Source organism: Hoplias malabaricus, chromosome 5 (assembly GCF_029633855.1).
Source record: "Hoplias malabaricus isolate fHopMal1 chromosome 5, fHopMal1.hap1, whole genome shotgun sequence".
Taxonomy (NCBI): Eukaryota; Metazoa; Chordata; class Actinopteri; order Characiformes; family Erythrinidae; genus Hoplias; species Hoplias malabaricus.
Genome location: NC_089804.1, coordinates 41,633,966 through 41,645,274, shown reverse-complemented (window position 1 = coordinate 41,645,274; position 11,309 = coordinate 41,633,966). Strand labels below are relative to the sequence as shown.

Genomic DNA, 11,309 nt, shown 5'->3' with positions numbered 1-11,309 from the left:
GTCAGAGTTTCACTGGCATGTGAATATATAGAGATTATATAAAGGGTTATACTGTTAACACAGTTTAAAGCTAAAACAATCATGAACCAGTGTTCCAGCAAGTGTACTCTAAATGAATAGGGCTTCATCAATAGTTTACTTCATGAATGGATGATCTGAGCACACTGTAACTCTCCATATGCGGAGATGTACTGTTTTAGTAAACCTCAGAAGTCAGGTATTTTTGAGCTATACAGTGCTTATTATGTATATAATGTCTAGCTTTGTTTAATTCAAATGTTGTATTTCTTATTGTTCACATTTGGATGGTGTTAAAACTGTCAGTCAGTGTATGGTCATTTCTTTTAATGTTTCTTTAAATTTTGTGTTATTTTTCTGTGAATCATCAGCTCAAAAGCAGTTCTTTAGTATTTGTTCTGAAATTGTAAATGGACTTCACACAGAACACATCTCCAAAGAAAAATGTGTTTTCGTTTTCTACATTATTTGTACACATCAGCTGTTCTTTACATTTGTGTAAAAATTTCAAAAATAATTGAAAGTGTTTAAAGTGGCTTGGGAGGAAATCCCTTCACATTTACGTGCAGTAAATGTTAAGAAGGTTTTTGTGTTCTCCTATAAAGTTACTATTTTGGAGATATGTGTTTTTAAAATCATAAAATATCAGTGTTTGACGATGTGCGATTAAAAACATTCAAAACAATAAGAACCCGAGGCAGGGACTAGCTTTGCTGGCTTTATTTTTAAACAGAGATTAACATGACTAAAGACCAATCAAACAAATCACATGGAGAGCAGCCTGTGGGCACATTAAGTAGTAGACTTGAACACAACTCTAGACTTGGATTTAGGCCCAGTTACAGCAAGAGCAGCTAGGATCGAAGACCAGGCCGGTGGCACAGTGCTCCATGTAGGTCTGGCCTTGGTCGCAGCTGTAGAAGTGGTTCTTGTTGCTGGGGTCAGGGTACAGCCCGTTGGCTTTGCCGGCGCAGAAACCGCTGCCTCCACTGGAGCTGCCGCCACCGCTGCTGCTGCCACCACTGCTACCACCTCCACTGGGTGGGGCTGGGGCAGCAGTGACAGGGGGCAAGGGGTTGACAGGAGCAGAGCAGCCTTCAGTGAAAGAGAAAGAGGTGGAATGTTAGAAAATGGAATTGGACTGCCCTTTGTTACAGGACTATGAATGAACAACAAACCAAGACTTCAAACACTGGGCTTAAACACAAGAGACGAATGGAAGCAACTGTGAATTTAATCACATGACTGTTTAATACCTCACAGGTGTGAGTGATAAATATAATGAAAACAAATGAACACAAGACCATGATAAATCCTGATAAAAAAAAAACACATTTGGTGACAAATCCCAACAAGAACACAGTCTTGTTTTTGTAAGAAGGATTTAGATGAACATATACGACCTCATATCTTTTCAGCCTTTTATATCCTACTGGTCAACACTTTGCATTGGGCATGGTGACTCTAAGCTCAAGAGCATCCCTTCTCACATCATGCCTCTCAAAATTAAAGATGTGTTCAAAAAAGCGGGGTCTAAAACTTGAAAATGTAGTGCATTATATTGTCAAAGGAGGCAGTGAGACAAATGATTAGAACTGTTTCAAAAGAATACGTAGTATTGTGAACGCAACTCACTCTGGCCGGTTCCCAGACCGCTCTTCAGGGTGTTGATCAGAGGGTATCTGCCCTGGTTACAGAAGGTACCACTGAAGTCATCCAAGTCCAGGGACCAGACCATAGCACCACCGAAGTTGTTCTTCTTCAGCCAGTCGATCTGTAGGATTTTTTCAAAAATGGAATACATTTAATAAGATGTACATAGGCCTCAAAAATATTATGTTGACTGTAGTTGTTAGTTAGGAATCACATAAAACAGATACTACAAACTCAAATAGTGATCTGTACCTTGATGTTGAAGCTCTTGATGTTGTCATAGCCAACCCAGATCTGGCTATTGTAGGCATAAGGCACATCCTGGGGGGCATCCCATGCCTGAGTGGCTCCTTGAGACAGGAAGGTACAGATCTAGAAGATGGAATTAGTAACATAATGTGAATGCGTCCACAGAAAGTGGGCAAAATCTTGAGTTTGTGGTCAAGCAAAGCCTTGTCTAAAAGCCTCACCTCATAGTAAGCCCAGAATCCAGACTGTCTGGTGTAGGTTCCGGCGGGTCCAGGACCTCTAGTGGGGGCTCCCACTCCAGTGTTGGAAGAGCTGGCCAGCATGAAGGTGTGTCCATAGGTGGGGAAACCAACAAGCAGTTTCTCAGCAGGAGCACCGTTGCTCTTCCAGTAGTTCATGGCGTAGTCCTAAAACCAAAGGGAAATGCATATATAACAAAATCCAAGTAGTTTTCTTTCTGGTTTTTGAGCATGACTTGTCTAATGCTTAGATATTGTTGCCTTCTTGACACTCCTTTAACATGTCACTCTGCTTTCTTTGTACTGTAAGTGTATGCTATTTAGCGTAGCTTCTCGCCCAGTATGTACTAGTCTTTAAATGGCTGCAGTTAGAAGTTCGAGGCTTCCTTCTTTTGATTAAACAGATCAAATATGTTCAAACGTTTCATCCTGATCAGGGTTATGGTTTGTTCAGATTCTACCTGGCATCTGACACTCACCTAGTCACTATCACACACCTGTGGACACTTTGTGAACACAGTCAGTGTCCAAGAGAACACACCAAACTCACACACAGTGACCAGTGAGTGAGGCTTGAACCCAGGACCATCGACCCTCCCCGTGCCCTGTCTAATCAAATACTCACCCCCTCAGGTCATGTGCATGGAGGTACACGTACCACGTTGAAGTAGATGTAAGATCCCTGATCAGCTGGTCCCTGGTACAGGGGGCTGTTCTCCCCAGTCTGTGTCTCCCAAGAACCGTGGAAGTCGTAGGTCATGACATGGAAGTAGTCCAGAACCCTATGTAGAGAGCAGATGTATTATGAAGTTAGTTTGTAGTAATGTGTCTGTTAGAATAGCTAGAATAACTCTAGAAAAACTACTAACTGGCCAATCTGTGCAATCTGGTATCCAGAGTCAATGGTGGCCTTGCCAGCGGAGACAGCGGCTGTCAGCAACAGACGAGGACGGTTGGTCTGCTTTCCCTCAGCCACGAAAGCAGCCATCATTTCCTGTTATGAAACAATACGTACAGTATAGTCAGGCGAGAGTGTGAAACAATATAAACGTTATTACTACTGTTATAAGAATATGGCCAAAAGTTGGAAAGCAGCTCGTCCAACATTTCTTGTAAAATGAAGGTTATTAACAGGTAGTTTGTCTTCTTTTGCTGCAATAACCTCTTACTCTTGTGGGAAGGTTTAACACTAGATCTTATAACGTTTGTCTCAGGATAAAATTAGAATCAGCCTCAATACCATTAGTGAGGTCAGGATCTGTTAGTAAAGTACTGGTATAATTGCTGCTGTCACCACCCACTCTGCTCCACTCATCAGAGTGTGGCTCAGAAGAACCAAAATCCATGGGCAAGACTCCTAAAATGATATGCTTAAATAGTCTGTGTGCTATTAGCAAACTAGTGTTTGTTAAACGAAGAAATCTATGTCAAATAAATGAAACAATACGTGAAAAATAACTTTCGTAAGTAATCACTACTGGTCAAAAACTGCTAGTTCCTACCTGCACAAGAGTGGTGTAGAGCTGTTTGTCCTGAGGAGGACTACCACGGGATCCAGGATACTCCCAGTCAATGTCCAGACCATCAAACTCGTATTGCCTCAGGAACTTAATCACAGAGCTGATGAAGGTCTGACGATTAGCAGAAGAAGCCACCATAGCAGAGAACCTGAGAGAGAGAGAGAGAGAGAGAGAGAGAGAGATAGTATGAAAGGAGGGAAGGACTATTATATTGTTTTGTAAAATAGAAAATCAGTCATTGTACAGAAGTCGAAAACGAAGGCAAATGATGTCCTTGATGCGAAGCACTGAATAGCGCCCCCTTCTGGAACATTTGTTAAAAGTGAGTGAGTAAGTGAGGAAGTAAAATTTAAATTATTATCAAGGGTTTTACGTACTTGGCAGTCCCAAAGTTCCAGCCACCAATAGCCAGAAGGGTCTTCAAGTTGCTGTTCCTTTTGGAAACACAAACAGCACCAAGTGAACAACATTTTGATTCACAGTAAGAACAAAGATTTAATTTGTAATAACCTTTAAGGATATCAGCTCAAAACAAAAGAACATTGTCATACTGGTTCTTCAGGGCCTGGAACTCGCCGTAGAGCTTGACATCGTCCCACTCGTATGTGCTAAGCTCATTGTTGTTCATTCCAGCAAAGGCGTAGATCAGATGGTCACACAGGCATGGGTCCACGTTGGTGGGGAAGTACTTTCCTGCTCCAGGTCTGTACTGTCCCCAGTTGGTGAAGTAACATGACAGGATGTAGGAGGATCCTGGGTGAGGTGTAAAGGAGAGTGTAAGCGAAAGATTATGGAGCTATAACTGAGAGACAGAATATTTAACATCAAAATTAAAATTGTGCTAAGATTCTTTCAGGAAACTCAAGCTTCTTTGTTCCCCTTTGATGCATTAAAGCTTCTGCTCTTCAAAAAGTCTGACAATAAAAGTTGGAGCATTGGAATGAGGATTTGATGGCTTTCAGCCTTGTGAATATGAGCGAGGAAAAGTATGGAATTATTTGGATCAAGATGCTAGATTTGACGAAAGGAAAAACAAAGAATTAACTGCAAGGGTTATATAAAGGAGCTTACCAAGCTGTGCGTGCAGCAGGAGAGCCAGTCCTAGAGGGGAAAAGGGAAAAAAGACAAAAGCAAAGCCGTCATTTCATGTCATATTTTGGCTAATTGTCTATTGACTATTGCCTGGCAGTTGTGGGGGTCTATCTTCATTTAAAGATAATGAGCAATATTCTATCTTCAAGTATCTGCAATTTTTGTCATTTATTAAAAGTATGTCGGATTCTATAATAATTATGAACTACAAGAAAATATAAAGGCGTGAAGACAACTTACCAACACAAATCAGTAGCTTGCCCATGTTGCCTATGTGCAATGAACAGTGGGCATCTTGTGCTTTATATACTCCCTGACCACACCACTTTCCTTCTTTGCTTCTCCTTCAAGTGTATTTACCCAGCTCCTATCACATAGACATCAGCACTTTTCAAAGCTTTGAACAACGATAAATTTCCAGTTGTTTAAGATAAACTTCATCTGCCCTTGAGTTCAAGGAGCTGTGTATCACTGACATTTCCAACTGCATCTTAAATGCAGGCACTTATGAGGTCACAGATAAATATTAATACCTCAATTTTCTAAAAATATATCTATTTACTTTCCATGAAGTCCAAAATAAAACACCTCAAAGTGCCCTGTTAATATTTGTAAAAGTGTACATTTAATTTTAAGTCATATTTTAAGAGATTGACACAAACCTTTTACTTTTTTCTCCCTTAAAGATTACGGCATAAAACGTCTCATTTATTGACAGCGTTAAGAATCATTTTTGAGATTTGTGAATGTGAATAACCCTTTTAAGTTTAACAAAGTGTCTGTGAAGAGTCTTTAAACTATTGCTTTCTTAAACATTTTGAGCTGAAACTGAAAGTTCCCAAAGTGTACTTTGTGGCACAGGAAAAGTATGTGGACAATTTGTTCTGTTGTACTGCTTTGCTAATATTAATTTGTATTAAATATAACATGGGCACGTATTTATTCTGTGGCATGTCTTTAAGACTAACATACATTTTTATATTTGTTTTATACTAAAACGAGAGGACAGTAGTTTTAAGTTGTAAATCTATGCTAAATCTAGGCTAAAAAGAATCCGCCCCAGCATTTTTTATTTGATGTTAAATATCAAAAATTAGCATATTGCGAAATTACAAATAAAATACAACAAAAATAATCACATATATAAATGGCAGGGAGGGCATGAAAAACAATTTTTTCCATTCAAGATTAAGTGCCCTCAATCTCTCCTTATCAACTCAGGAAAGCGCTCCCAAATGTAACCCATGCATATGTACTTTATGTAACTGAAAGGCAAATATGTGCTTATTAAATGCATATAGCAGCGCTACCTGGGAGAGAGGTGTGATTTGAAGAATAATCTAAACTCATAAATAAAAATGTTCTGATTAAAATACTACATTTAAATAAGTTCTTACTACGACCAGCCACCATTCACAAACAAACTGGAGTAGTAGTAAATATATTATATTACTGTGTGTACAAATACACTGAAAGTACACGTTATTAAGGATTTACTTTAATGCACACATTTGAGTAAATGTAATTAGGCAACACACCTCTGCACCAATTATTTTCAGTTTCATTCATTAAAGATTTAAGAACTTTTGGCAAACATGAAGGTAATGTAATGCAAAACATAAATAGTCCAAAGGAATTCACTGACCTTTTCTAGGCTTCCCCAGCACCCCATATCTAACAGACTTGTGACTCAACAGGACTGTGTTAAACTTAGAGCCGGCTAATCTCCAGGGGCAGGGTTAGAAACCACTTCTAACAGCTATTGAAGTTTAATAATTTTCTTTCTTGTAAACTCATTTTTGACTGCTGCAGAAACTGAAGTTTCATTTTGTTGAGATTGTGTGCACAATGAAATATATCTGGTTTTTATTAAAGCTAAATAAATTTATTAAAACTGAGAAGTGTCCTTAAAGTGAAAGAGTTACACTCAATCAAACAAAAATCTACTCATGTAAAAAATACCACGTTATTCCCATTGTTTTATGATGGAATTCATTTTTTCATTGTGTGTAAGCACTTATCCAGTCATGGTGGGTCCGTAGCCTACTCGAAATCACAAGCGCAAGGCGGGAACACACCCTGCAGGGGATGCCAGTGCTTCACAGGGCGACACATTCACTCCCAGCTTTTTGAATCCATGTTTTTTGGAGCATAGGAGGAAACTGATGCACCCGGAGGAAACCCACACAGACATAGGGAGAACACACCACACTCTTCACAGACAGTCACCCGGAGGAAACCCACGCAGACACAGGGAGAACACACCACACTCCTCACAGACAGTCACCCGGAGGAAACCCACGCAGACACAGGGAGATCACACCACACTCCTCACAGACAGTCACCCGGAGGAAACCCACACAGACACAGGGAGAACACACCACACCCCTCACAGACAGTCACCCGGAGGAAACCCACGCAGACACAGGGAGAACACACCACACTCCTCACAGACAGTCACCCGGAGGAAACCCACGCAGACACAGGGAGAACACACCACACTGCTCAAACACAGTCACCCGAGGAAACCCACGCAGACACAGGGAGAACACACCACACTCCTCACAGACAGTCACCCGGAGGAAACCCACGCAGACACAGGGAGAACACACCACACTCCACACAGACAGTCACCCGGAGGAAACCCACGCAGACAAAGGGAGAACACACCACACTCCTCACAGACAGTCACCCGGAGGAAACCCACGCAGACACAGGGAGAACACACCACACTCCTCACAGACAGTCACCCGGAGGAAACCCACACAGACACAGGGAGATCACACCACACTCCTCACAGACAGTCACCCGGAGGAAACCCACACAGACACAGGGAGATCACACCACACTCCTCACAGACAGTCACCCGGAGGAAACCCACGCAGACACAGGGAGATCACACCACACTGCTCACAGACAGTCACCCGGAGGAAACCCACACAGACACAGGGAGATCACACCACACTCCTCACAGACAGTCACCCGGAGGAAACCCACACAGACACAGGGAGAATACACCACACCCCTCACAGACAGTCACCCGGAGGAAACCCACGCGGACATAGGGAGAACACACCACACTCTACACAGACAGTCACCCGGAGGAAACCCACGCAGACACAGGGAGATCACACCACACTCCTCACAGACAGTCACCCGGAGGAAACCCACGCAGACACAGGGAGAACACACCACACTCCTCACAGACAGTCACCCGGAGGAAACCCACACAGACACAGGGAGAACACACCACACTGCTCACACACAATCACCCGAGGAAACCCAAGCAGACACAGGGAGAACACACCACACTCCTCACAGACAGTCACCCGGAGGAAACCCACGCAGACACAGGGAGAACACACCACACTCCACACAGACAGTCACCCGGAGGAAACCCACGCAGACACAGGGAGAACACACCACACTCCTCACAGACAGTCACCCGGAGGAAACCCACGCAGACACAGGGAGAAAACACCACACTGCTCAAACACAGTCACCCGAGGAAACCCACGCAGACACAGGGAGAACACACCACACTCCTCACAGACAGTCACCCGGAGGAAACCCACGCAGACACAGGGAGAACACACCACACTCCACACAGACAGTCACCCGGAGGAAACCCACGCAGACACAGGGAGAACACACCACACTCCTCACAGACAGTCACCCGGAGGAAACCCACGCAGACACAGGGAGATCACACCACACTCCTCACAGACAGTCACCCAGAGGAAACCCACACAGACACAGGGAGATCACACCACACTCCTCACAGACAGTCACCCGGAGGAAACCCACACAGACACAGGGAGATCACACCACACTCCTCACAGACAGTCACCCGGAGGAAACCCACGCAGACACAGGGAGATCACACCACACTGCTCACAGACAGTCACCCGGAGGAAACCCACACAGACACAGGGAGATCACACCACACTCCTCACAGACAGTCACCCGGAGGAAACCCACACAGACACAGGGAGAATACACCACACCCCTCACAGACAGTCACCCGGAGGAAACCCACGCGGACATAGGGAGAACACACCACACTCTACACAGACAGTCACCCGGAGGAAACCCACGCAGACACAGGGAGATCACACCACACTCCTCACAGACAGTCACCCGGAGGAAAACCACGCAGACACAGGGAGAACACACCACACTCCTCACAGACAGTCACCCGGAGGAAACCCACACAGACACAGGGAGAACACACCACACTGCTCACACACAATCACCCGAGGAAACCCAAGCAGACACAGGGAGAACACACCACACTCCTCACAGACAGTCACCCGGAGGAAACCCACACAGACACAGAGAGAACACACCACACTCCTCACAGACAGTCACCCGGAGGAAACCCACGCAGACACAGGGAGATCACACCACACTCCTCACAGACAGTCACCCAGAGGAAACCCACGCAGACACAGGGAGATCACACCACACTCCTCACAGACAGTCACCCGGAGGAAACCCACACAGACACAGGGAGAATACACCACACCCCTCACAGACAGTCACCCGGAGGAAACCCACGCGGACACAGGGAGAACACACCACACTCCTCACAGACAGTCACCCGGAGGAAACCCACACAGACACAGGGAGAACACACCACACTGCTCACACACAGTCACCCGAGGAAACCCACGCAGACACAGGGAGAACACACCACACTCATCACAGACAGTCACCCGGAGGAAACCCACGCAGACACAGTGAGAACACACCACACTCCTCACAGACAGTCACCCGGAGGAAACCCACGCAGACACAGGAAGAACACACCACACTCCTCACAGACAGTCACCCAGAGGAAACCCATGCAGACACAGGGAGATCACATCACACTCCTCACAGACAGTCACCCGGAGGTAACTCACACAGACACAGGGAGAACACACCACACTCCTCACAGACAGTCACCCGAGGAAACCCACGCAGACACAGGGAGAACACACCACACTCATCACAGACAGTCACCCGGAGGAAACCCACGCAGACACAGTGAGAACACACCACACTCCTCACAGACAGTCACCCAGAGGAAACCCATGCAGACACAGGGAGATCACATCACACTCCTCACAGACAGTCACCCGGAGGTAACTCACACAGACACAGGGAGAACACACCACACTCCTCACAGACAGACACCCGGAGGAAACCCACACAGACACAGGGAGAACACACCACACTGCTCACACACAGTCACCCGGAGGAAACCCACGCAGACACAGTGAGAACACACCACACTCCTCACAGACAGTCACCCGGAGGAAACCCACACAGACACAGGGAGAACACACCACACTCCTCACAGACAGTCACCCAGAGGAAACCCACTCAGACACAGGGAGATCAATTCACACTCCTCACAGACAGTCACCCGGAGGAAACTCACACAGACACAGGGAGAACACACCACACTCCTCACAGACAGTCACCCGGAGGAAACCCACGCAGACACAGGGAGAACACACCACACTTCTCACGGACAGTCACCTGGAAGAAGCCCACGCAGACACAGGGAGATCACACCACACTCCTCACAGACAGTCACCCGGAGGAAACCCACACAGACACAAGGAGAACACACCACACTCCTCACAGACAGTCACCCGAGGAAACCCACGCAGACAAAGGGAGAACACACCACACTCCTCACAGACAATCACCCGGAGTGAGACTCGAACACACAACCTCCAGGCCCCTGGATCTACATAACAGAGACACTACCTGCTGCTCCACCATGCCGTCCTATGATGGCATTACCATATTCAGATATGCCATGGTTTTCAGTGTTGTACAAAGGATGTTATTCTTGAACAATATAGGTTTTTAGGTTTGTATTTCTGAATCAATGTTTTATAGATTTATAGTATGAGTTGTAGGTGAAACAAAATATGACCTCCACATATAACCCAATCATGGCAGTGAACACACAGACACACACACACACACACTAGTGATTAAGGTCAATGAACACACACAGAAGCAGTGGGCAGACACTCTCTCTGAGATTTGGGAGTCATAGATGCCATGCTCAAGGGCACCTCAGCCCATTTTCCTGCCACATGAGTGGGTTGAACCAGCTTCCGGCCCCAAGTCAGCTTCAGTAACCTACTTAGGCCCCATCCCCATGATAACACGCACATTTCTCAATCCATCTGATTCCTGCACAGAAGAAAGTGTCTCAGCTCTTCATCAGGGAGAGGGAGTTGCAATAATTTAAAATAAACTTTTAAATTAAAGTTACAAACTATAGAATGATCCCAAAAATATTCCCAAAAAGATTTAAAACCCTATTGTTGAAAAATGCAGACTACGTCTAGACAAATGACTACATAAAAAGTGTAAAATAGATTAAACTAGCTGAATTTACTATAGTGCGGCTCTATCTAACATTTGGAGATAGTGTATAATGTGAGCCAGAAGTGTTCAGACAAAGTTGTAAACGACGTTTTTTAATTCGCTCCAGGCCAGAGGAGGGCAGTATACAGCTACAAAACCC

General features: G+C 44.9%; 1 protein-coding gene across 1 annotated transcript; it reads right to left on the bottom strand.

The window, feature by feature from the left end:
• Window positions 1-803: 803 nt before the first annotated feature.
• LOC136696210 (acidic mammalian chitinase-like) lies at window positions 804-5,083 on the bottom strand. The gene is made up of 11 exons (XM_066670407.1): window positions 5,012-5,083; window positions 4,751-4,780; window positions 4,231-4,432; window positions 4,057-4,113; window positions 3,662-3,827; window positions 3,029-3,153; window positions 2,818-2,941; window positions 2,142-2,327; window positions 1,924-2,043; window positions 1,654-1,792; window positions 804-1,113 (listed from the first exon to the last, which is right to left on the bottom strand). Exons 1-11 carry the CDS (start codon window positions 5,034-5,036, stop codon window positions 848-850), a joined length of 1,440 nt encoding a protein of 479 aa, XP_066526504.1. The 5' UTR covers window positions 5,037-5,083; the 3' UTR covers window positions 804-847.
• Window positions 5,084-11,309: the final 6,226 nt, after the last annotated feature.

Coding starts and splice junctions, on each gene's coding strand:
- LOC136696210 (XM_066670407.1), bottom strand. CDS start 5,036: ATGGGCAAGCTACTGATTTGTGTTG. Junction 4,433..4,750: donor CCTGCTGCACGCACAGCTTG/GTAAGCTCCTTT, acceptor CACCTCACCCAG/GATCCTCCTACATCCTGTCA. Junction 2,942..3,028: donor CAGATTGCACAGATTGGCCA/GTTAGTAGTTTT, acceptor CTCTCTACATAG/GGTTCTGGACTACTTCCATG.